At 41.4% G+C, this 27,582-nt stretch overlaps 1 protein-coding gene across 1 annotated transcript; it reads left to right on the forward strand.

The window, feature by feature from the left end:
- Nucleotides 1-19,031: 19,031 nt before the first annotated feature.
- LOC117418113 (meteorin-like) lies at nucleotides 19,032-26,265 on the forward strand. The gene is made up of 4 exons (XM_034030720.3): nucleotides 19,032-19,338; nucleotides 21,122-21,561; nucleotides 22,951-23,010; nucleotides 23,670-26,265. The coding sequence occupies exons 1-4, from the start codon at nucleotides 19,238-19,240 to the stop codon at nucleotides 23,981-23,983; spliced, it is 915 nt and encodes a 304-aa protein (XP_033886611.1). The 5' UTR covers nucleotides 19,032-19,237; the 3' UTR covers nucleotides 23,984-26,265.
- The last annotated feature ends 1,317 nt before the right edge of the window (nucleotides 26,266-27,582 follow it).

Below are 27,582 nucleotides of genomic sequence, written 5' to 3' on the forward strand. Positions count from 1 at the left end.
ATTATGTTGAATAAAAAATCAAAAGCAAAGTCTGATTTCTATTAAATATGGAATAAACAATGGTGGATGCCAATTACTTTTGTCAGTTTCAAGTTATTTCAGAGAAAATTGTGCATTCTTCGTTTTTTGTGGAGGGCTACCAACAAATTTGAGTACGTCTGTATGTGTGTATATATATATATATATATATATATATGCATACATATTCACAGTTGTTCTGGCATGTATATGTATTCATATATACAGTATGTCATAAATCAGATAATTATAAAGTTTTACAATTAACTAAGTCACCTTTTTATTTAAATACGTGATTATTTATCTATGTCCATTAGAATCTTAGGTAAAATCTTTTTTAGTTTCTGCAAAGCCATGTAATACATTTTATTTATCAGGTAAATAATGACATTTACGAAAAAGCTATCAAAATGGGCAACATCCCCAGTCTTTCTGCATTTATTCAAGGGTTCTGATAGAAATGGGTTGAATTGTCGTCTGTTAAGTGCTAACTGGAAAAATGGGACAGCCGGATATCTCAGAAATACGGTACAAAGGCATTTCAGAGACTTCTATCACATACCTGCCCGAGTGTGGGAACTCCAGGGAGACAGTATGGGAATGTTAAGTCATGTCCCAGTTTCAGGATTAAACCACTGCAGCGTTTCCATAGTGATGTGTGTCCTGCCTGCAGCTCGGAGCCTGAAACAGTTGTAGCAACATGTGGGGACGTGTAAGGCTATATTTTTGGTATGTAATGTATATACTGATATATGTAATATTTTATACTAGGTTTTACTTCATGATGTTTAGTAGAATGCATATTTTCATATGTTAAGAACATTGGTATATAATGGAATAAGCCACATTCTCCAAGTTCTTAAACATGCTGATTATTTGGTAGAACTGGTACAGTACTGGAAAAGTGCAGTTTGAAAAAGCAGGTATTGGAATAGAGTGACTCGCTTTAACAGCTCTTTCAGAAAATAAGAAAGTTTGGCAGATGGAGGATAATATAGCCAGTAACTCAGTAATCATATTTTAGCATAAACCTGAACATCACTGTGGGACTGTGCAACTTCAAAGGATTACTTTTTTTTATGAGGGTAAAAAAAATCTTACATCAGTGTTAGACAGCACTGTGAGATTATATACATCCCTGAACAAACATGAAGGTATTAGCGTATTAGACTTTCTCAACAGCGACCAACCGAGTCTGAGGGCCAGCTGTGTTTGCTGAAGTTCTCTCCGTGTCGCCAAGCCCCTCCTCCTTTCACCTGTTGCCATGGCACCAGGTCACAGCTGTACCACAGGGCTGTGATTGCACACTGTCTCCTAGCTTCAGGTCACTGTGGCGGCACAGGAAGTGAAGCCCATGCTTTTCGTTGTGCTGTTGAATACATCGCCATTTCCAGATTGCTTGTAGTCAAAATGATGGTGTCACCAGCCTTGAAGCAGAATGACTGGTGTGGGATATTCACTGCCCCTCTTATCCCACGCAGACCCCTCACTAAGTATCTTGGTATCCCTGAATAGATGCTTGTCTCCTTTTTAAATATATGCAAATTATTTTAAATAAAAACCCTCCCCACAGCTGTAGTGGTACCCCAAATATACTGTAATATAATGACTATGTGGGACAATTATTCCCTAAATGTACCCCACAACATCGGCTGGTTTCATAAACCGTGGTAAGCGCTAATCTTGGACTTGAATTGTGTACCAGTCTTGGCAGACACCATTGCAGAAACATGTTTTGGGGTCAAATAAAAAACAGTCACCCCAATTGTGTTCTGAGTGGGACCTCAAATCACTTTACATTCCTAAAAATGGAAAAATATTTTTGCATATATTTGAAGAGGAGATCGTTCTCTATTCATGGAACCTAGCTATTTAGTTAGTAAGGGGTCTGAGTGCGATAAAAGGGGCAGTCATTCTGCATCAAGGCTGGTGACTCAAGCATTTTGACTGCCAGTGCATATACAGTCTTTTGTCTAACTGACTTCATGTAGCATATCTCTATGACAGGCATCTGAACTGAAGAGCAGCTCCTGAACTCAGATAAAAGCACCTTAACACAATAGAGATCACAGAGTATTTGAGTCATTGCAATCAGAATCACTCACAATGATTACAAACATCAAGGGTACAGCAAAGAAAAATGTATATTTTAATTCTGAATTGTTAATATTTGTATAGTTTTTCTAAGTGTCTGTCGATTTTTGTGTTTCAATTATTTAAAACAACCTTGAAATGATTTTTAAGAATGTGAAGCAGAGTCGAACTCCAGAGGTGAAAGGTGGCCTTCCCATCCACACCCCCCTCTCCGCGAACCCCACTCTGTAATGGCTTCAGCAGAGAAGTCGCCAGTGGATGTGAAGAGAAGACACATCCTTTTGTTTGAAGAGAGGAAATAACAGTGGAATGAGCCAAGCCCCTGTTCAGCTGCAGTGTGGCCCACTCAACTCCTCACCTCAGCCAACTGATTGCAGCTTCCTGTCAGGAGCTGTTTGGGTGGGACACAGGGATCCGCCCGCATCTACAGTCCCTGGAGAAACATATATCACTCCCATCGCACTGCCAGCAGGTTCCTCTTTGATGTATAATCTCAGCCCTGCTATCACAATTACTAATCGCAACCAAGGATTATTATTCATAATACAGTACGATATAATGATATAAAATAGGGTTTTCATTTGGTGTTGGAAATAATACTAGCACTGGTTTGTTTTGGGGCTGGTGGTAGTTGTGCTGGTTTTAAAGGGTCATCTGGTTGAGGAGTTGAAGGCTGAAGTAAAAATGTAATGTCCCGTTGTAAACTACTGAAGTCACTGACTGCTGATGTTGTTGTTTTTAAATATCAATTTGGCAAATAGTAAGACCATGGCTCCATGCAGTCCGAATGGCATGGTCTGAAAATGGAACTGCCCATCTGGTGTAGCGAAAGCAGTTTTCTTGCGCAAGCTGAGAGTTACCACAATGTGACCCCACAGCCTTGATACAGAGTCTTAACACAGATATCAGTCACACAGTTTGATACATTGGGCATGATTTTCAAAAGGTCGTAAATGATAACGCCAGTGTTAATCAACAAATAAGTATGTAGCATTGATTTGGGCATTTTCAAGCAGTCTATTAAATAATCGTCCCAATGTGATTTCGGAAATGATGTTGCTTTACGAAATAATGTTACTATCTTAACGAGCAGGGCTTCTTGCGACTATTTATTTTGTTTGCGTGTGAATACGTGTTAATTGTCATCATCTATCAGGAGTTAATTTGCTCTTGGAAAAACAGAGTTTTAATTAGAAAGAGTATATAGCTCACCTTGAAACACACATTTAACAGACTTCGTCTCTGACGCCGACGATACAGAGAGAGTGTACAGGACCAGGGTTAATTTCTTACAAAAACGGTAATCAGTCAAGTAACAGTATATCCAAACATTTTAATAAATCAATTATATAGCAAGATTCATCAATTTGATTAATAACTCGATTTAGTTAATATTGAAACATATTAATATCTTCAAATTAGTCACAAAACCTATTAATCGTAGGCATCAATTGGATTTTTAAATTAATGTTACCAACTGCAAAAGTTAGTATGAAAACGTTTATAATAATAATAATAATAATAATAATAATAATAATAATAATAATAAAAACATATGTGCATGTCAAAACCTAGCCCGCGTTACAAATGCATTTGTTACAACTCATAAGCGAAAAACATAATTCTATGAACACACTTAACACATTAATATCCCAAAAGCATGTTAATTTAAGACTATCGCAGAAAACTTGTTTGAGTCTGTGTATTATAATTGTGTAAAAGAATAAAGACTGTACACTACATACAATAAGCTACGCAAGTAAATACTTTTCGCCGTATTTCAGTTCTCTATAGCACTACACAATTACTAAGTACTGATCAGAAAATATTTCAGTTTGTTTAATTAAAGAACTCTGCAATGAATTTTGTCCGTCCTTCCCTTTATTAATAAATCACCTTAACATATAAAAAAGAAACCAAAACAAAATGTATTTATTGCCATTGTTATTTAATATAGACTATTAATCAATCTATCTATCTATCTATCTATCTATCTATCTATCTATCTATCTATCTATCTATCTATCTATCTATCTATCTATCTATCTGGTTTCGTTTATATTTTAAGGTGAATTATTTAACAGTAACTAAAACCCAGGAAATGTTTAAACAGGAAGTTTCACATACGAACTGCTTGTTGAATCTACGCCAGTGAGAGGCATGCCTAAAATAACAGTCACAAATAATGATGATACATCAAGGGTAAGCGCGAAACTTCGATATTATAATGAGATACGTACATTTGCATACGAAAGTAGTTTGAAACGAACAGTCCTAACTAAACTACCACAGCTGGGAAGAAACTAAGTTACGGGAGTGAAAATGACTTTAATACATCACGGGTGGGTCTACGAAGTCACAAAACCTATGAAAAGTCAAGATACGAAAGAAAAATCAATGATACATAGAGCCCATACTCTGTGCCACCTATTGGTTTCACTCATAGGGCACAAATATTGAAAATTACATTCTGATGAGGCGATATCTCAGGGCCCCAGCCCTAATTAGTAAGTTCCCTCCATTTCTGTTGCCTAGCGCAAAGGCTGAGTGGATTGAATTCATAAAGCAATGTCTTGTGTTATCCTCCATCACCCCCCTGCCTGCCTTCCCCTCAGGTTTCACAGCCATCCAGAGCCTTTGTTTATCCCCCGCAGTCAGCACTGCCCTGACGGATTGCAGCCTGGCAGGTCAGGGGTTAACACCTCAGCGACACAGACAGCACTAGCTGGTGACAGCTCTGTTGGATGGGGCGGTCGGACCCCAGCCTAGGGGAGGAGTGGGGGTTAGAACCAGGGATCTAGGACATGCTGGTTAAGTCATTCCCGGTAAACTGGGAGACCTGTGGCCCGCAACAATGGAGGCTGTTCTTGTGTATGTGTGATGTCAGTTTTATCTTTACTCCAGGCCAGACACAAGGGGTCTGACTAGACAGGACAGAAATCAAGCTAAACAATAGATATCAAACCAGGATTCATCAGTCTGCTCTGTTGAAGGAATGCTGCTCAATGGAGTTTACTGATGCTGCTGATGTGACATTAATATCGAGCTAGGACGTATGAGGGAATCTCAGCACACTAGGAGTGTTGATACAACGTAAACACAGACGACTGCAGTCCAACACTTCTGTTATATAATGCTTTACTGTTAATACACAATATCCAGCATATTTGTTTTTAATTCGTGAACAAGTCCATGTGATTTTAATTGAAAAGAGGGAAAAGGTTGATGAAGAGAGTACAGTTGAGTGGCTGTGATAGGTGGCTGGATGTGATGTCAATAGAACCTGGTTTCATCTATAATATCACCTCAGAATCCATCAATCAGTGCTATACATGAAAGTTGATGGCTATTCGTCCACATCACAAAGCCAGGACTCAATGGCAGGTCAGACTCTGTGGTCAGCTGTGGGAGAAGCTCTCATGGGGTCTGCTGGCACTTGCTGTCGTCAGTGCTCAATGTATCTTAATTTTTATTATTACTTAATTTGCCAACATGTAAAAAACAATGGGGGACATGTATCAAGCATTTGCGACGGCATTAAGGCCATAGCGCAGAGTATTCGCCAGCCTTACAATTGCCCCGTATGTATCATGACACTTCTGGCAAGTTACTGCCGTGTTAGCACCGCCAAAATGCGCTGCGCCATGCAATGCGCTCCGCCGCTCATTAGCCATGCATTTTAAGGCTTGTCAAGCCTTAATTATATGCATGGACAAATTGTAGGTGGGGCTCATTTGTAAATTGTTGTGATATTAAAATGAGATTTATGAAGCTGCAGAACAGCTGCACCAGCCCTAAAAGGGTCCACAAATAAGTCTTATTTGGGAGCAAAGAAAAAGTCAGAAAGCAGCTGATAGGAAAGAGCATTATGGCAGCAGTCATAGCGTATTTCTTATGATGGAGGATGCAGGCTCCTAACCTTCCTGAACAACCCAGGAACAGAGGGAGAGTATTTAGGGTCCCCATTACCATTTTTGATCTCCCTGAGAATGAAATTATAGCTCGATACCGGCTATTTCATTATACACAAGTGTTGTATTCATTGTATAATAAACCTGGTTCATTAAGTTATCCTTTTCATTATGTATAGCGGACATTTTGAAAAGAGTTTTGAAACAGACTTTCAAGTTTTAAGTGTAAAAAGTTGTCAGGATGTTAACAATGAAAAAATTACAGGTATGATATTTAAACAGTTGTAGCAGCATGTGGGGACTAGTGGTGTAGCCAGGATTTTATATCGGATTGGGGTGGATGGAGATTTTTGCAGTTGAGTAATAATTTATAAAAATATTTCTGTAAGTTAAAATTAACTACACTCCATTGCAATGAACTCGTATTAAGAACCGTGACATTTCACATCACAATCACAATTACAACCACTACTGCAGTTATCAAACATACAAATTCATAGGATGAGTCATACAGCTTGGATGAAGGGGGCGTCACATTGGCTCTGACGCTCCCGGGGTGGGGGATGGGAAACCGGCAGGGACTCTTTCTCCTCATCACACAACAGTGAACCCTACTGGCCAGACACAGAGCGGATTAAAAGCAGGACTGATCTCAGTTCACCAGGATCGGTAGCTCGCCCACCTCTGCTCTGGATTGCTCGGCATAAAAGCGATTCTGGCTTTAGGCTTGCGAGATCGGAGGACGCTCACACACCCTTAGAACATCTGTGCTGTGTGGGGACTCTCTGTGGTGATGAGAAAAAACATAATTGGACATTCCAAATTTGGGGGAAAATAAACAAAAATAATAACTGGTCACGCTAAATTAAAAAAAACAACAACAACAAAAAAACATACAAATTAAAAACAGAAAGAATAACCTACCTTGGCTGATGTTTAGATCCACAAGTCCATCCTCCGGTTTTTCATTGCAAACTTGTTGAGTGGTCTCAGTTTTACAACAGCTGTTTAAAGCATGATTCGCAGGGGACTAAAAACCAAGTGTCCTCAGAGCAGGTCAAAAGCAAAGGACATCTAGTAACCTCCCAGACGTGGATTAGTTTTCATCAACGGAAGTTGGTAAATTCAAAATGAAATGCAATGTTGCACCCGTCGTGCTAGTATTATCATTTCTATATTAATCTTCGACATATCAAGTTTGAACAGGGCGTGCACATGCGTTCTCCAAACAAAGGAGTCAAAGGCTGAATCTGGTGTAAAAATGACAGGATTCTGCCCAATCACAACTAGATATGTGTTTGACTGATTTTTTTTAATTATTTTTTTTATAAAGTGTTCAGAGCTTACATTGCAGGGGACGGGGGTTTACAGTATCGCAGGTGGCTGACATAATTTAAAATGATATCATTTACAACTTGAATTAAGAACCCATCAATGAACGGAGTGTACATACAATCAGTATGATAATGGCAAACTTTACATCACCTAAACAATCTTACACATGTGTTTTATTTTGTGGGTTGTACAATGACTGTCGCGGGTCTGCAGATTTTAGGGTTAGGGTCACTGGGGTGGTCTGAATTGAGGGAAAGGGTTCTCTGTCATTGGGATGATGGGGGCACATTGAGACATGTATTATTAAATGTTTTATGGCACTGTTTTTCATTTATTGAACATGTACTTGTCAGTCACACTGTTTTTATTTACTTTTTTATTATTTCCATCTGCCACTTGGAGCAGTTGGAAATCACTCATTCATACCAGTTGATTTGAATTAGTCCTCAGCCCCAGTCCCAGGTTAGCAGAACACGATCTCTCCAACTCACACTGATAGTGGGAGTTTCCCAATAAGCATCCAGCTCAGGCTGTGAATATATTAAACTGTCAGCTAAACATGTGAGGTTGGTACATTTATTTGCAAGCCTACAAAAACAGTGATGCAGCCAGGTGATCCTTGGCAGATTGGATTGTAAACCAGATAGAATCGTCTTGGATTCTATCAAACAGATTTGTTTTGCATCTAATGGTAAGACGTTGCGATGGACAGACACTGATCACACTTCATGGTGAACACAATAACTCCCTTGAATTTTCACCACAGTTTTGTGGTACGTGTGTATGGATGTGTATAATGGACACAAATGTCTCTAGAATGATTGCAGAGGAAATTGATATTTGCCTATCAGTTTAGGGTGGATCACCCCCCCACCCCTCCCCAACCCCACCCCCACCCCCCCACCCCTAAGTGAACCTTAATGCTCTGTACCCCTGCATGTGAGTTTTGGGAGGGGGGTTCTCTAGTTCCCTGGTCTGCTCAGCACACAAAGCCTGCTGGAGTCCAGAGGACAGAGGACTGCATTGGCATGTGTCCATTGTCCTGGGTCTTTATTGTCTGTGGAGAAAGTGTGTGTATGTGTATGAGAGAGGGGGAGGTGGGGAGGGTACTAATTTATCCAGCTAAGCTTGACCCCTGCCGAAAACAAAACCCTGTGTACATTACCACAGCCAGCCCCCGCCCCCTGAGACCTAACCAACCAATGAGAGGACCCAGAAGTTGTCAGTGGTTCTAAGAAGTTGGTGGGGGGTGTTGCACTCAGTGTGCTGATTGGACGTGTATTGAGGGGATAATGTGCTTGCACAGATGGGGCCTGTTCACTTTCACAAGCAGCCCCACCTACCCACTAAGACCACAGCAGCTGCTCTAGCACCTGGGTCTTCATGATCGCTCTTTGGATCCCTGAAGGACTTCTGTTGTTTGGAATACTGACGCGTGTTGCTAGCCGGTTAATGAGCTGTGCATAGCAGAGCACACTGATGACATCACATTCCTAGGAACTCCTATTAGCACATTGTCCAGTGGTGGCCAATACATGGATCTCCATCCAAGGATGGATTGCAATAGATTTTGGGGGGAAATCTCAACATACAATTTTTCATGCATCCAGCCCTGACTATTTTCAACCCAGCAGTTCAGTCCATACAGCAGGTTGCCTACTGTAAATGAGACCCTCATATTGTTGAATTAAATCCCAGTTTCTCAAAAACAGTTATGAAAAAGGCATAGAAGTTTCTTGATTTTCTTTATAGGACACTGTGGCAGGGTGCCCCGCCCCTGTGTGTATTTTGTGTTTTATGTTGTCTGTTATATGTATTATTCTAGTGGTGCACAGTGTGGGTTATGTAGCACAGGTGATGTTAAAATGTAGGATTTGTATTTAAGCAAAGGGATTGCACAGTCACTCCACGTGCAGATTAAAGTGGGTATTAGTATGGAAGCACGGGGAGCACAATTAGTTCACATGCAGATGTACCGAGATTCCAATTGAATGATTGATTAGCAATCGAGTCTCGGTACAACTGCATAAAAGAGGCAGTGTTTCACTCACTCAGGGTTGGGTGTTGGGTGAGTGGAGAACGGGAGAGAAAGTAGGGAGTAAACTTTAAAACTTAATATTTACAATTGCTATACGTCCTGGTTTTGATAGCGTATTTTATTTAGTCTTTCGCCGGTGTTTGTTTTTTGTCTGTTTGTTTGGCAAAGTGTTTTGTGTTTGTTCAACCTTTTATTTTCTTTATTAATAATAAAAGTGCAAGCAGTGCATTCATTTCCTTTCGTATAAAATATATACGAAAGGTTCCAAGCAGAGTGATTGTTATCCCGCAGGTAGATTCCCTCTAAAATAGCAAGCAGCATAACTGATCCATTCCAAAATATAACAGGTACATGTAAATAATTCACAAAACCATCTATTTGGTTTATATCAGAATTAATATCCTCGATAGTGGTCATAACCTGGAACTGTATCTTGTCTTTCGTTAGTGGTCTTCAGTTCGGAACACCTAACTATTGCCACTGTTAATTATCCTGCATCAGACAATAATGATTAAGAACATAAGAAGTTTATGAATGAAAGGAGGCTATTCAGCCCATCTAAGCTCGCCCGGTTCCAGTAGCTGATTGAAGTCAGAACTTTGTCATGGCAGGATTTCGCTTATGTGAAAGATTATTGCAATGAGCTGGTGTTGCTGACGAATCACAGCAACAAGCAGCCCTCGCTAAGTTCTGTCTCTCTTCACTAACAAGGGCTCCCGAGTGGTGCATCCAGTAAAGGCGCTCCGCGCGGAGTGCAGGATGTGCCCTATAGCCTGGAGATTGCAGGTTCGAATCCAGGCTATGTCACAGCCGACCGTGACCGGGAGTTCCTAGGGGGCGGCGCACAATTGGTTGAGCGCTGCCCGGGTAGGGAAGGCTTAGGTCGGCAGGGGAATCCACGGCTCACCGCGCATCAGCGACCCCTGTGGCCGATAGGGCGCCTGTGGCTCTGCAGTGGAGCCGCCAGATCTGTGTTGTCCTCCGGCACTATAGGTCTGGTGACATTGCTGTGGATCTGCAGTGCGAAAAATGACGGCTTGGCAGGAGCACATTTCGGAGGACGCGTGTTCCAGCCTCTGTTTACAGATAATAATTGGGCATACTAAATTGGGGTGAAAAGCGGGGTAAAATAATTGGCGACGACTAAATTTATAAAAAAAATAAAATAAAAAAAAATAAAAAATGCCACTATCATGTCAAAATGACACCGGATCGCTCATGAACTCAAGTAGTCGTTCAAGAGCGACTGCAGTTACGAAGGTGTTTGGGAAACACTGCACTTTGCAAACGTTGCACTTACGGTTTCATGATGCTGGTTTGGTTAAAGTTGCTTTTGGGTAATGGGCCCCTAGTGTATGATTGAGCGCACCTTTGGGGTGCTAAGCAGATTTCGCTGCCTGGACCGCAGTGGAGGAGCGCTCCAGTACAGGCCTAACACAGCATGCAATATAGCTGTGGTGTGCGGTATACTCCATAATATAGCCATACGTGGCGGGATGCCTGTGGACATCATAGAGGGGGTTGAAGCACAGCTACCTGTACCACCACACCCAGGACACTATGAAGAAAGGAGGCAGAGACGTGCTCAAGTGTAACGTCATTATTTTACTTGTAAGCTGACTAACATTTAATTAAACATAACTGTTTATTAAAAAAATATATTGTATCACTTGAGCACGTCTGTATCTCCCTTCTTCATAGGTATCCTCTGTTGGCGCCCTCTGCTGCAGCAAACCGCAACTCAACTCCGCTATTTATCTGAAAAAATCTCTCACAAGACTCTCACAGTCCTAGAGATCTCGCTAAGATGACGCAACAAATATTTAAATTAGTACATACAACAAAATGTATACTTTGCGAATAGTATCAACAGAGGAGAAGAGGCCATTCAGCCCATCAGTGCTCATCCGGTTCCTAGTAGCTGATTGATCTCTTAATGATTCAGCATCAACAACATGGCTAGATAACCAATTCTATCCCCTCACCACTCTCTATGTAAAGAATTTTCTCCTACCCTCTCTCCTAAGTCTCTGTCCACGGAATCTCCAACTTGAGAGTTAAGTTTGTCTATTACTATTAGGATTTTAAAGACTCCAGTCAAGTCCCATCAAATTATTCTTTGTTCTAGGCTAAATAAATTATGTTTCTTCAACATATCTTCATAGCTGATTCCTTTGAGCTCTGGGATCATGCTGAATGGACTTTGTTGGACTCTCTCCAAGGCCACAATGACCTTTTGGTAATGTGGTGACCAGAACTGAACACAGTATTCTACAAGCAGCCTCACCAGTGCCTTGTACAACATCTTCATAACCTCTTTAAAATCCGACTTGACAAAGTTCTGTCATCAATCACTGCTAGGATCCGGATGAGCATTGGTGTGTGAATGGTGGGTGGAGGGGAAGGGGAACGCTGTGTAGCAATCAGAGATCTAAGGCCCTCTGTGTTTTTTGAAGACCCCTGTGGAAAACAAGAGTGACAGCTGCTGAGCTTTCAAAGATCCATTATTGCTTTAGTGAAAATTCACACCCACAGGAGCCAAGCAAACAAACACTGCCAGGGCAGATTCCAGATACAGCTGGGGAGGGACTGTAACACGGTGAACACAGGCTTCTACTACCACTGAGTTACCTGTAATGAATGTAATGGCTTTAAAATCCCACTGCAGAGTTATCTGTAATATAGTGTATTGGATTAGCTGTCTGGTAGATCCCCAATACTGAGTTATCTATACTGCTCTGTGTTGAATTAGCTGACTCTCAGATCCCCAGTACAGCACTGAGTTCTCTATACTACACTGTGTTGAATTAACCCTGTCCCTGCCACAGTGACAAACTGCCTCCCTCTGCACTGAAGCCTTGATCCCCCAACCCCCTTCTGATGGAAAGGCAAAGTCTGAATATTCATAAACTCAGCACTTCAAACCTAAGCATAGGGAAAGACTAACCTGGGCCTTCATGTGAATCTGGGCTTCTTAAAGAAACTGTGAAATGAGTTAGTGAGATGGGAGGTTAGGAAGAGTGAAGGACAGAGGTGCTCACACTGTGCCCCTGGGTGCTGCTGTTATCCTCGGTAAACTGTGCATGTGCTGAACTATAAGTGTCTAAAGCAATCGTGACCTACAGCTGAAGCATCGGTTTGATGCAATACCAGGGACTCTTGGAATAACAAAGTAGATAAAACTGTACTTTGAGAATGCAGTATTGTCATGTAGACCCCAATAATCTGAATGTAGTTTTTTTGTTTTTTAGTGAGGACAGCAGGTCTCTAGAGGAGAGAATGGTATACAGTGTTCTCTTTGTTATTTCATAATTTGTGAATTTGGTAATACATGGTAAGGCCCTAGCATCTTCTTCAGTTGTTAACAGGAGAGAAACACCTGGGTAGCAGTGGTACTGATCCTTTGAGCAGAATCACGATTATCATCAGTAATATGATTATACAAAATGATTGTTCAGTACAATAAATAATCAAGCCTAGATAATAAACAGTAATACATTCCAAACCTACTGAAAGAGTTCTTATTTTAATAGTATTTGAGAAATGTGTTTTAGAATTGTGCCTATTGGAAAAACAGTGTTATAAAAGGACTAGCACAATGTGTTGGAATAATTTTGAATCCAAGTATTTTTAATTTTATATCTGTACACTTGTGTTTTCAATATTGGCCAGGAATTAGGTACTTATAACTGTTTATTTACACAATTTAAACTAAATGTAATTGTGACAGGCTGGCCGACTGGTGACGTCACGGCAGAAGCAGGCACGAAAACAAACTGACACCAATACTGCAGTTCAAAAAGAAACGGCTGTGCCGTTTTTATTCAGCAAAAATAAATAAAATATTTAAACAAGAACACTGGCGCTCACAGAGCAAAATAAAAGAGTAAACAAAAACAAATCATGAACACAATATCAATAAATAATAAATAAGCCATACAGGTCAGACTGGGCAGTCGCTGTCACTGTTCCTCTATGTTATAATTTACTTTCGTTTCTCGTTTCTCGTTTCTCGTTTCTCGTTTCTCGCTCTCGCTCTCACAACACCCACCCCGAGTGCCGAGAGCTGCAGGCAAATAAAATAACACGGCGGTTCGCCGTCGTATAATAATAAATAACAAAACAACAACAATAATAATAATAATAATAATAATAATAATAATAATAATAATAATAATAATAATAATAATAATAATAATACAAAACAAATACAAAATAACACAGCACAGGGGCGGAGGGAAAAACGCCGTTCTAAAAATAAACAAATACACTTGTAATCAGCAGGGCTGACTAGCGCCCTGCTACAGTAATATAAACAGAACCATGGGAGTTGAAATTTGCGGTATCAAAATACTACATGTCTATGCAACATGTCTTGTGTATTCCCATTACAGATTCGCGTGGGTGACCTCCTGTGTTGTTTTTTCACCTTGTGTTGGCAACTCAAAGCTGCATCTTTATTGCTGAGAATACTGTGAGTGAGAAAGCAGATTGGAGCCGGTCTCACAGTCCTGTGTGTTGTGTTGCTTCCCTGGGTCAGTGGAATAGGTATCTTTACAAACACAAGACAGCTGAATCCTGAGCTGTCAGCTCTCCCTTATTGCCCGCACTCTCCCCCCTTTATCAGACCCTTCTCTCAGTCACCTCCCAGAACAGAATATAGCACTGGTTGTGAATTTCTTGAAAGATGTTTTCCCGGGTGACCTTCGATGCTATGTGCAGCCTGCACTTACAACAGTGACGACAGTACAGACTTTCAAGTGCTGCTACTGTTGTCTGTTCCCATAGATTGTATCATTCTCAACCAACCCCAGGATTCATTTTTAATTAAGGTGGTGCTTATAGTGCCTTTAAATACCAAAACGATATAGAAAACCTGTTTTGGCACTTCATGCAGCATTAAGATTAAATAATTTCCCTATGGCCTTTATTCACTTGAATTGTAGTGCCATGGTACCTCATCACTGCTTACAGACCATGTGACTTGCAGCACAGGTACCAGGATGTAGCCGTTTATCTTTGGCATTGTGTTTTCACTACAATAAACAGTATCACTCCTTTAATTGAAGTTGAAATGCCCCCCTGGAACCCCGGACTGTCGCTTCTCAAGTTTCACCTCGTGCTGGAGTTCACCTTCATTATTCATCCGCTTCGTCATCCTAATCTAATTATTAAGAAGAGGTCAAGGGTCACAGCTGAACGCGGCAAAGAGAGATGAGAGAGGGGGGAGAAGAGGTTACTTTTACCTAAAAAAGTAACCATTATATTCTAAAAACAGAAACCTCACAAGGTTTCAAAAATAGGAAGAAAAAAGTTTATGTTTTTTTTTTATTATTTTGTAAAGCAGATGCTTTTCTTGTAAATGGGTCGATTGTTTTGTTTTTCAGAGTTTATTTTCACTTTGACCCTGGTGAAGTCTGTTTCTGCTGTGCAGCTCCTATCGTGTGCAGCACAGAAGTGAAGTGAAGGTGCATCTCACAATCCACAGATTCCTTTGTATTCCTTGTTAATACAGCAAACTGCTGGAGCGTACTTACGAGAATGGGAATTATGTTACTCCATTTTTTGGTTAAATGTTGTCAAATTTTTTAAATTTCTTTAAAAAGATGAGTCCGTTCACATGTGTTTTACTCTTATTGTGTTGCACTTTAAAAAAATCTAAAATTATCAAACACAGGTTCGTGAGATCTTGAACACACAGAAAGTGCGGGCAGTGCTAATGTTGCTGGGTACGAAATTGATTTTTACGCCTTAGTTAGCACTCCTTTAAAGGGGACAATGCCACAGCTGGCTTTTTGCACGTGTCCCTTTGTGAGTCTGTTGGTTTTGAAGCCCTGTCATAATTCTATGAGCGAGCGCACGTCTCGCTCCTAACCTTTCCTCACCGTGCATTACAGCGGCCTGTTTAGAATTCTGTCCCTTTCTTTTGTGAACCCCCTCCCTGTGTCATTTTTCCACTGAGACATATCGGCACATCAGCACAAAAGAACTGTACGTTGCATTCGAATCCTTCAGCTTGAAAGCGCCCACAGCAGGAATGCATGTACAGAGAGGGTGCCAACTGAGGTGCCCCAGTCTCAAGTCTACCAGCTCTAACCACTGGCGACCACACTGCGTCCCTCCCAGTCCCTCAGCTCTAACCACTGGAGACCACACTGCGTCCCTCCCAGTCCCTCAGCTCTAACCACTGGAGACCACACTGCCTCCCTCCCAGTCCCTCAGCTCTAACCACTGGAGACCACACTGCGTCCCTCCCAGTCCCTCAGCTCTAACCACTGGAGACCACACTGCCTCCCTCCCAGTCCCTCAGCTCTAACCACTGGAGACCACACTGCGTCCCTCCCAGTCCCTCAGCTCTAACCACTGGAGACCACACTGCCTCCCTCCCAGTCCCTCAGCTCTAACCACTGGAGACCACACTGCCTCCCTCCCAGTCCCTCAGCTCTAACCACTGGAGACCACACTGCCTCCCTCCCAGTCCCTCAGCTCTAACCACTGGAGACCACACTGCCTCCCTCCCAGTCCCTCAGCTCTAACCACTGGAGACCACACTGCCTCCCTCCCAGTCCCTCAGCTCTAACCATTAGACCAGCTTCTTACTGTGCTAAATAAAGTGGAAAAAGGCTACTACGTTGCTTCATATTTATTAAAATCGTTTTACTCTAAACTTTAAATAAATTGAAAATGTAACAAAACTGATGATGCACAATAGCACTGAAACTTAAAACCGGTCGGATTTCACGCAAGAGTAAATGATATCCACATTTTTCCAGAAAGTTGCCAAACATTTATAATTAGATAAAAAATATAAAGAATTATGTAGGAGCCTGCTCAGGATTCCATAAGCTGCTGGTGAGCTGGGAATTGGAGCACAATATCACTACTGGATACTAAGGTGGTTTTAAAACACAGCACAGGTTTACAGAATCCCATTCATACAGGTTTGTAGACAACAATTGCTTGACTTTATTATGTTTCAGTACTGGAATTTAAAATTGCCCTTTCTCCCCCATGAACCTGTATGACCAGCATTGCAGTATCTTGAACCAGTATAACAAGTTTAAAAATAGCTCTGACAAGCCATTGCTGGAATTTACAACAGGGGAGGGAATTGGAGATATAATTTCCAGCAAAATGCAAAAACACAATGTGCATTGTTAAATGGCGTGCAATATGCATAAGATAAAAAGATACTAAATTAGTATAAAAAGATACCGCTATATCCAAAAGACTTCTTTGTATTGTTTTACATTTTTGGCGGGCACTTGGAAGTGTTTAAATATTTGATTTACGTTCTGGCCAGGAGTTAAACGGAAGGCTCTATAAAAAAAAAAGACTGAGTACAATGCACCGCAGCCGGGATCCGTTCTGGCCAGCCCCCCGTTTAGAAGGGAGGTGCCACAAACGACTCATTGGAAACACGGGGGGTGGAACTCATCCTTTTAAATGTTAAAGCGATGAAACCGATGCGCTGTCAGTCACTTCGAAACGTGTAGGCGCTGCAAAAATCAATGTGGTAATTATACAGCATTGTCACTTTGGGCGCGCATAGTATCGATTGGTTTTATTATTGCAGGGTGCAGGGGTGGGGGTAGTTCGCCTTTAAACAAACCGTATGCATCAGTAATATGGTTTTTGCAACAACTGCTTTACATAACTTTTAATACAATACTCTTTTGACGGTTTTCTGTGGCCAAGTTTGGAAATATGAATATTAAATGTATCCATAAATCGAGAGAGAGAGAGAGAGAGAGAGAGAGAGAGAGAGAGAGAGAAGAATTAAACATTTCAGCTAATTTTATTGGGACGTCATTTCCATCTGATGCATATGCATTCCAAATGACTGTATTTGAAGGACCAAACAGTGAAACCTCTGCGCGTTCTTGTCTGAGCATGTATTTTTCGGGATTTTAATAATAAAGGAAATATTGTACTGGGGTTTGTATAACCCGTTAATGTGTTATTTTTATATATTTTAACGACCATTCATGTAATTGGTTTCTAGATGTAAAAATTTGTCTCTAAGGTCAATCCTAAATTAAAAGGCATTTTGGACCGTGTTTTATGTGTAAATGCCCCGTTAACGCAGTTTAGTTGCTATAGGAGCTGCTTTACCCCGCGTTTAGTCTCCGGTGAAGGGGGGGGTATTGTCCCGGTTTCGATCAATCTTTCCTGGCCTGAAGACTGAATTCCATTCCGCCCGCCCCCTCGCGTACAAAGTGTTGTCCCAGGTCGCCCCTTTAAATTAGGCTGCTCTTTTTATTTCAGACTTTTTGGCGGGGTTCTTTTCTGGTCCACTTTTTTTTTGTTAATCTAAGGAACAATAGTGTCTGAAGAACATTTAAATGTAATCTACAATACTCACATTGTGTTGCAAACCTAGCCAGAGCTATTACAAGATTAGACTCCATTTTAAAGACGCCTCATTATAATCACATATAAACATTGTATATAACTTTAATGATTTAAAATATATATATTTTATTCTTTGGAGTAAAATGAAACAATGACTTGGCACTTGCGTTGCAACAAAAGATGTTCTGTGTACATTGTGGTGTTTATGGTATTGCACACTATTGCGTACCAAATGAATAAAGAATGTCATATTTTTGGCCTTTCAGCACCGATATCATTTTAGTGGAAGTATATCCAGCCGGAAGTGATATCTGCCATAATAATATTGTGTTATCAATGGGATATAATGCCGGTTATTCTTTGTATTCGTATTTAACTAGTCTACAGATACGCATTATTAACACATCTTATATTGATCTAAACGATTTTAGTTGTATTTTTATAATGCAGTTTGGTTTCTTACAACCTTAAATTTTATTTAAAACAAAAATACGCAAGTCATCTGTGATTTAATTTAGATTTATGTTTTATTATATCAGTTGTATCCATTCAGAAATAATGAAATGGCCCGCAAAAAGCACGCCTCTATTGAAAATGTATAAGGATTGTCGACATGACGTGTAACTTGAGTGGCTAACGTCGGCTTCCAAGTAAATAAATAAATAAACGTGCGTGTTAACGTGGTAGCTTCAAAGCAACACCTATGTGCATATTTTAACAGTGAAAGTGTGAAAATGCAGGCTCGCGTAAAGAGTTATTTGTGCTCTGTACGTATAGTCCAGGATCAGACTGTGACTAAGCCTACTATTTATATAACTATAATAACAATAATAACAACTATACTAAGATGAAACATAAGAAATAACCTGCATTAAAATAGGACAATTGCGAATACAACATGTGCAGGGCAGCTTTCTCAATTCAATTCAATTGTTCATTTAGGATTGTGTGACTTTGCCCAAGGGAGATAGCAGTGATTTACAAATAGTTTTTAAGGCCTTGACAGAAAGTCACAACGTTAATGGTTAAAAAAATACATGATGTGGGCCATTCCTCACAGGGAATACTCTATATCCCCCGTGCCCATGTCAGTATCTGTCTATCTCCTCTCCCCACACAACTTTATTGTCTCTCGGTTTTCTTCGCTGTGGTTGTGAGGTCATTTAAAAAAAATCAATTCTTCTATTGTTCGAGACCGCGCCCCCGTTCGCTGCACCTCGTCTTCGATTGGGTGAAAGTTTCCAGTCCCTTAGCTCCGATTGGTCCATAGAGTTTCTCTCCTTGAACCAAAACTTGCGGTACTGTTGCAAGTCCGCTAGTCAGTGTAGAATGAGTGAAGTGTAGAAATTGGTATTTTTTAAATTCCTCAGAGAACCACTACAGCGCGGGTGTGTTGACTCGCAGTCTAGGTGTCCCTGAGCAACTCGCGTCTCGTAAGCAGTAGAACGTTTATTTTTCCTAGTTTTCTGTTTCATTTTTGTGGAAGATGCTTTCTGGGTCTGGCTGTGCCTTGTGGATTGTATTGCTGTCACACTTGGAAACCGCCTACGCGACTTACTCAGAAGATCAATGCAGCTGGATGGGGAGGTAAATAGCGTTTCTTAACGTTTATTTTATTATTGTAGTAAAGCCGCAAAAACAAACGCCGCTTTGCGTTCGATTAAAATATTGACTGCTTCAAACACCTCCGTGTTTCGCACTAGTAATTTGCATCTTATCTGTGGGGTTGTTGTTGTGTGTGATATGTCTATTTAAAACCAAAAAAAAGGTGAATTAAAAAATATGCATTTCATTAATTTTATTCCTACATTTAATTCATCCCACACTTGGGAATTCGAATGACATTTTGACATATCATTTAATTATAGTACAGTATAATCATAAATTGGTACCGTTATACAGTTCGATGAAATCAGCCATGCGTCGCTAATTATTGTTTATTACTTATTTATTTACCTCTCTTGTGTGCTTGCCCCGTAAACAGATGCTAGCTCTGAGTCAGGGCAGTAAATCATGACTTTGATAGGTAGGTCTACACAAACTTTTGTTCCGGACTTAGTGGCACCTAACATTCTTAAACAGTGACGTAGCCAGACGTGTCTCTCAGTAGGGCAACACTGTGACTTAAACTAGTTTGCAACTATTGTGACATTCCTCATTAGTCGCAATGCAAAACCGCATCATTTAAACGATGCAGCTTAAGTAGAACGGTCGCGTTTAAATCGATTGCATTGCAGCTACTTATCGTATTAACTTTAAACCTTAGTAGTTTATATATATATATGTGAAACTAAAATAATATTGTGAAACTAAAATAATATTTCCACAAATCAAAGCAGACCGCTTACTTGAAGGAAATAGGCCACTTGAGTGTATAGTCCTGCGGCAGTTTAGTTTGTTTGGAGTAGCACAATCAAGCTGTCACCCGAGTCAGAAAACCCACTTGTGTATTTATTGCGCTAAACAAATGTTTATATGTAATCAAGTATAACAGATACGTAGTAAACTTTTTTTTTAATGACATGATACCGTGATTCTAAATTTATAAGAGATGGTTTTAATTACAGTAACAGCAGTGTGGAGTAGTGGTTAGGGCTCTGGAGTCTTGACCGGAGGGTCGTGGGTTCAGTCATAGGTTGGGAACACTGCTGCTGTACCCTTGAGCAAGGTACTTTACTTAGATTGCTCCAGTAAAAACCCAACTGTATAAATGGGTTAATTGTATGTAAAAATAATATGATATCTTGTAACAATTGTAAGTCGCCCTAGATAAAGGGGGTCTGCTAAGAAATAAATAATAATAACCAATAAGGGAAATTAGAACTATGCATCTTTGCTGGAGAGGGGAAAAATAATCGGTTGTATTTTGTTTATTGTAGAAATGTACTATTATTTATTTAGCTGTTGTATCTGCTGTTTTATGTTCTACTTTTTAAAATGCCAATTTAGGAATATGCTGCAATTTCGAAGTGTAACCAGCAGGTGTCTCCACTATACCTCAGACTAGATTTACAAATAGATTTATTTAATTAATAAAATAGTTCAAATATACACCAAATAACCTCGAAGGGCATTACAGTAGTAGTGTAGATACATTTTGAAAAAGGAAACTCTGGCTGTCATTCCCAATGGCCCTGTCCAATGACAGAAGCTGTCATTTACTTTGTACACTAATGGAAGGTGAGAGACAATAGTACTGGCTCTAGTGAAGAACTATGAGAGCTTCCTCTCACACCTCCATCCTGACCTGCCATTCAGTCCTGGTGTCAAGCAGATACTAACTGTTGTAAATTGTATGGTAGTTTTATGTTGTCTGTGTTTGTGATTCATACATTATTGTATCTAATATCAAGTCTCCCCTTGTTCACAGCGGGCTGTCCCAGCAGCCAGGCAGCGTGGAGCAGATCTCCCTCCACTGTGCTGAGGGTTCCCTGGACTGGCTGTACCCCAAGGGGGCGCTGCGGCTCAGCCTGTCCCCCAGACTCCCCTCAGGAGCGGTGGGTCCGGGGGGTGCGGGCCGGAGCTCGGGGCTCATCACTGCCTGCATCAAGCCCGAGGAGACGTTCTGGGGGGCGCAGATCTACCTGGAACGGGACGGGATCCTGGAGCTGCTGGTGGGAGATCGGCCTGACTCCCCTCAGCCCCCCCGAGTGCGCTGCTTCAGCCGGCCACCTGGAGAGAAGGTGGCTCTGTTCCTGCAGGCCACCCCTCACCAGGACATCAGCCGCAGGATCGCAGCCTTCCAATACGAGCTGCGCGGGGACTGGAACGCACGGCTGTCTCTCGACTCCAATACCGTCCACCACGAAGGTGAGAGGACGAGAAATCAGACCTCAGGAGTGGATTTCGCTAGCATTAGCACTAGGTATCTACTTGTGCTGTCGGTCACTTGGTCTGCTTGCCACTAGACCAATAGAATGAATATGATCAACAGAGCATAAAATCATTTTTAAATGTGTATTTTAAAAATGGAGTAAAAGTAAATTGAGCAAAAAGGACTCATTGATAACATTGCTAGTGCTAGTCAAAGGTAGGTATTTCAGAGCCCTTTCTTTACCAGGTTTTAGGGAAAGGTTGGATTTGTTTTTGCTGGTTTGTGTTTTGCCTAAGCTGGGCGCTAAACCATGCTAACCTTCGCCCAGATCCTGCTGTTCAAGGGTCATACCCTAACACAATGAGGAGCCAGGCCTTACTCCTACTTCATAGAGCATCACTGAACCCCCAACCCCCATTCCCCATTCCCTTCCCCTCCCCGCTCTCCAGCTCCTCAACAGGGAGAGAAGATTACTCGAGCTCCCTTGAGGCTAGCTGATAAATTCCCTTGCTGCTGTTGCTACCAAACTAAAAGAATGCATTTTCAAGGGGATACAAACAAAAGCCCAGTGTGAGAGGCCTTGTACAGAGCTAGGCCTGTCATTAAGATGCATAGGAGTTCAGGGATTACTGAGGTTGCCGTGGAAACCGAGGTGCCTTTCATCAACTGAGATGCTCTCTTTGTTTTGTTTTTCCTCTGCAGGGAAGCCTGTCTCCAGGAATTTATCAGGCTGGATTAATGACTGGGGGAGCTGGGGGGTGGAGGGGGAGCGGAGTTTATATTTGGGAGCTGCTGTTAGAACTCTGACTGAACTCCCAGTGACCACTAAAACAAGAACACAGTGTCACTTTTTCACTGGGGAAATCGCGATCTACATTTTAAGAAATATTCTAGATTACCTCTGTTTATTTAATAGTTGTACCAATTCCCTGCAAATGGAACGGTTTGAATGTGAAAAATGGCCTTATATTTAACAGGATCACACTTTCCCTGCTCCCTGCTCCCTACTCCCTGCTCAAACCTCTTGTCGCTCAGGTTTCACAGTCCTAAAAACCCCACATTGATCTGACCGGGGAAAATGATCCTGTCCCCTGCCTGTGCCACGTTCGTGCCAACACTTTATAGACCCGCAATAAACACAGCCACTGCCCTGGGTATAGCAGCTTTCATTGCCTCAGGGACATGCTTTTTGGAAACAGGGTTATTGTAAAATACACACTGAAAATGGTAGATATAGCATAGAGAGTAGCAGAATAGTTAGCGTGAGCATGGTTAGGCCATCCAGATGTAAGACATGTTGTTACGTTGACTGCTCATGTAGCTTTCTTTCCCCCTTGCATTTCTTTTTTTTTAATTCTGTTTTTTTTTTCTTTTCTCCCCTGTAGGAGCCTGCAGACCCTGCAATGACACAGAGATACTGATGGCTGTCTGCACCAGTGACTTCGGTAATTTATAGCTTTCTAAAAGTTGTTACTAAAAACCTGGGCTGCCCTGATGCAGTATCCAGTATCTTGGAGGCAGAGTGAGGAAGTTTGAAAAGCGAGGAGGGATCAATGTCTGCTCCCTGTAATTAAAGGCCTCAAGCCCAGGGGCTCTGGTATCTGAAGCAGCCCAGTTCAGCTGAGCCTCAACAGACAGCCCCTAATCCCCCTGATTTGCAGGCCCCAATGCAGCCCCAGGTCAGATCACAGAGCAGCCCATTAATCCGTCGCTGCCTCCTTGATGAAGTAATCCTGCCTGCCTTTCAACGGGCCATGCCTTCTGGCTGTCTAGTGTACAAGGATCATTGTTTTGTATACTTGCCTTGCTGTAAGCAGTACAAGAAAAAAGGAGAACTAATACATTTCTGTCGTAACTTTGCAAAAAAATGTGTAGGACATTATTTTTTGCCTATTTTCACAGACACTGATTAGCCTTAATCTTTGGACTGCCTAATGTTACATTAGTACTAATTGGTTGGTTAATTTGTGGCAGTTCCTTTGAGTGCCTGAGATATAATGACAGCTCAAGATTCTGTGTGTGTGAGTGCTTGCAGTACTTGTTTTTTGGCTCCTCACTCTTTTTGTTAGCAGATTTCTCACGGCTCTTTCTTGTTTCTCTTCAGTGGTTCGAGGGAACATTCGCTCGGTGTTGAATGACGAGGACCTGCGAGTGTCTGTGATCAAAGTGAGCGCGTCGCGGGTATACCGGCAGAAGTACTCCCTTTTCCCCACCGGGGGGCGCTTGACAAAGGCCGGGGAGATCCGGACCCTGCTGCAATGCGGCGTCAAGCCTGGAGCCGGCAGTTTCCTCTTCACCGGGAGAGTGCACTTCGGGGAGGCCTGGCTGGGCTGCGCTCCCAGGTACAAGGACTTCCGTCGGGCCTACGAGGAGGCCCGGAACGCACACGAGATCCCCTGTGAACTGGCCTCTGACTGAGAGACACAAACAGCTTCCCGCCACAGGAGGAAATACAGCCCTCTGCACGGCCTCTGAAATCTACCTCCATACCAAGTTTTGTTTTTTATTGTTCCAGTGGTTCTAAAAGGACCAACACGGGAAGCAACATTCCAGATACACTGTAGGAGGAATCGGAAATGGATGCAGTATAGGAGAAGGATTCTGAAAGAGTGGAAGGGCCCAAACTGCATGCCTGTTTTATGAAGGAAAGCAGGAGTGTGCAAAACACAGCAAGAGACTGGAGATACATGAAATAATGTTGCATGATATACTGTATATGTGGCCCAGTCATAGACTGAAAGATTTTGTTGGGCTGTTCAGTACAACCCCAGCCCCCCCCCCCTGTTTTTAGTAATTGCACCTGCCATTTCCCTCTTGTGTTTATAAGGGGAAGGACCACTTTTGGAGAGGATGGGGGGATCATTTTCTGATTTGCACTGTTCTGTTTTCATGTAAATGAAAGGACCAAGATTGAAAAAAAAGTAATAAAAGCAAGCACTGAATTATCTGGAAACCAAAATTTTTACACAGGTGTATATATACAGAACAGTATTAATATATAATTTGACTTCAGCTCGCCCTAGTTTATTCCATATGAAAGCTGTAGTAATAGGCGTATACATTTTTTTATTTTATTTTTTGCTGTAGATATATACACCCTGTATATTTGGTGAACAGACCCTGTATAAAAAACAAAACAAAAAAACGACACAAAAATATGAACCGTATGCTTCAAATGGCGATAGTATAAATGGATTTATAGACTATTCGACGTGTTGAGGAAACCTATTCCACGTAAACCCTGAAGTGAAATAGAAACCCGAGGGGGCACTATACTGCAGTGGGTTTGTGAAACTATTTCAGTCAGGTTTGTACTTGTCGTGTTGGAGCTCAGTTTAGACTAGGCAGACTATGGTTACCACCTTACCGAAGTGGGCAACTTTAAAAAACCTAGAATATAGTAAAAGTTGTGGAAATGCCACAGTCTGTTGTGACGGTACAGTTGAAGTGTAGTCTCAGCGAGTCCTATAGAATGTGTGTCTTATGTGCTGGATTTTTCTCTGTATACCTGAAAGTGAATTAGTACACACTGGTCTGTTGTTCAGAATCTGTTAAACACTAAGGGCTAGTTTTTGAGTGCATTTTAAAATGTTACCTAAGGTGGAGTCAGCTTTCAAATGATAACAAACTACGTGCTGAAGTCGGTTTGACTCCCCAGTGCTGTAAAATAAATAGTCTAATCAAATTCAGGGATGTGTTATCATGTTGGGGTATACCGTCGTCAAGGAAACCCCTTAGCTTGGGAGGTATGTGTTAGAGGAACTCAGTGTGTCAAACATGCACATTTTGTTAAGCATTAACCAAGCATTTTATTGAATTTAACAGAAGTTTCTGCAACGTGAAGTACAGTAAAATATTTGTAAAAGTGTGATGTAGGGGAATAATACTGGAATTTGGTGGTGGTTATTTCTCACCTGCAGTCTAATGTGCTTTAGATCTTAAAACATGTAAAATAGCAGAACGTTGCACCCAATCCTAATTGTTTTAAAAGTTGCATCCAGCTTTTAATACTGGGACACTAGCTCTAGACATGAATATTAAAAGGCACAGAGTTGACTAATCCTATATGTGTTCAGCATTAGCCAAAACACGTATCTAAGTTTTCTTTTAGTTTCACTTCAAACTAAAATCTTAAGGCTGTTGGCTTTAGCAGTAGGGTGTAGAGATTACCTGCCAGAAATCTGCGGCTTTTAATATTGAAGCAATATTGACCATATGCATTGTCCATTCCAAATGGTGAACTTCACTAAATGTCAGAATCTGATGGGTGAACTTTGCTTTCTGCAAACATTTCTGCATATCTAGAAGTGTGTTTATGAATTTATGTACAGCTCAAAGTCTAGTCTTTGCTGTTTCGGTGTTGCATGTGTTTATACCTTGTTTTTGTATCAAGTGCACTAAATTATGATTTAAGAACTGATACCAAATGTAGTTTTTGAACAAGAACACTTATATGAAATGCACCTCGAGAGCTTCAAACTGCCATTTTGTTGACGATGTTGTATTTGTTTTTTAACCTGTTACCAGGGTGACTAGCTGGAAGAGTGTGTCTGTGTGTTTGTGTTAATCTCAGTGTATATATGTATATAGAAATGGTTTACAAAACGCTAATGGGTTTATTAATTTGTGCTTCTGTGTTATGAGCAAAATCTATTGCTGTGTTTGTACTTGAAATGTCTTAAAAAGGTTTAAAAGGAAAACCAGACTTTGTTGTTGTCTTTCCTTAAAAAATCTATCTATCTATCTATTTTCAGACTGATATATTTGATAACAGGTACTTAAGTCTCTAGACAAGCTCAAAGCCAGATTCAGAGAACCATGATATTATTGATTTGTTTATTTAGCAGACACCTTTATCCAAGGCGACTTACAGAGACTAGGGTGTGTGAACTATGCATCAGCTGCAGAGTCACTTACAATTACGTCTCACCTGAAAGACGGAGCACAAGGAGGTTAAGGGACTTGCTCAGGGTCACACAATGAGTCAGTGGCTGAGATGGGATTTGAACCGGGGACCTCCTGGTTATAAGCCCTTTTCTTTAACCACTGGACCACACAGCCATTAGTAATTTTATATAGGAGCATGTAACAATCACTATAGACAGGTACCAGCACAGAATTCTCAGTTGCATTGCAAATGCTGTACCACTAACACAGAGCCACTGAAGCTCATTCAGAGCGGAAATGAGTTGATGTACTAGCCAGGGAGTTATCACCCTTTCAGCAGCCCCTGATCATTATGATTTAGAGGCACTAAGCAGATGCAAGGAATGCTCAGCTTTTGGGTTATCCAGCATGAGGCTTCTTTTATTGAAGCTCGTCTGGGTATTGTTCAGCAGCCAGCACTGTAGTGAGGTTCGTTAAGTCATTGAATATTTTACATGCTGATGAAGTTGCTTCCTTTTCACTGCTCGAGCAATTAAGCTAGCCTCACCCCTCTGTTTGTGTGGGAATCTGTAAGTTCTTACATAACTCAGGACTCAGTGCACTGCCACAGTCATTGTGCTTCCAACCACATAAGAACAGAGGATGGACAGACAAAATAAAATATTTAATATGGAACTTGGTTCACCATTAATGGAACCACTATAGGGTATAGCTGCAGAATTTGCATTTGTGCAATTCTGATCGTTTAAGGAATGTTTTCCTACTTTGTGTTGTTAATGTGAGTGCCACTTTTACACAACTCCAGTCTTCGCTGTTGTTTGGCATGTGCTACTGTGTTCTGAAACTCCATCGTCTGACAGTGAGCATGCTTCCTGAGCAACATCCGAAGAATCCGACCCTTCCTCACCAACTATGCTACCCAGCTCCTCGTCCAGGCCCTGGTACTCTCCCGCCTAGACTACTGCAACTCCCTCCTGGCTGGCCTCCCTGCGTCCGCCACCCGTCCGCTCCAGCTCATCCAGAACTCTGCTGCCCGCCTGGTGTTCTCTCTGCCTCGCTTCGCCCACGCTACTCCACTACTCCGCTCGCTCCACTGGCTCCCGATCACCGCTCGCATCCAGTTCAAGACT

The sequence above is a fragment of the Acipenser ruthenus genome, chromosome 13 (genome assembly GCF_902713425.1).
Source record: "Acipenser ruthenus chromosome 13, fAciRut3.2 maternal haplotype, whole genome shotgun sequence".
In the NCBI taxonomy this organism is placed as follows: domain Eukaryota; kingdom Metazoa; phylum Chordata; class Actinopteri; order Acipenseriformes; family Acipenseridae; genus Acipenser; species Acipenser ruthenus.

Excerpts from the sequence above, each read along its gene's own strand:
- LOC117418113 (XM_034030720.3), top strand. The coding sequence starts at position 19,238 with ATGCTTTCTGGGTCTGGCTGTGCCTTGTGGATTGTATTGCTGTCACAC. Across the intron at positions 19,339-21,121 it reads CAATGCAGCTGGATGGGGAG|CGGGCTGTCCCAGCAGCCAG; the intron begins GTAAATAGCGTT and ends CCTTGTTCACAG. Across the intron at positions 21,562-22,950 it reads CAATACCGTCCACCACGAAG|GAGCCTGCAGACCCTGCAAT; the intron begins GTGAGAGGACGA and ends TCTCCCCTGTAG.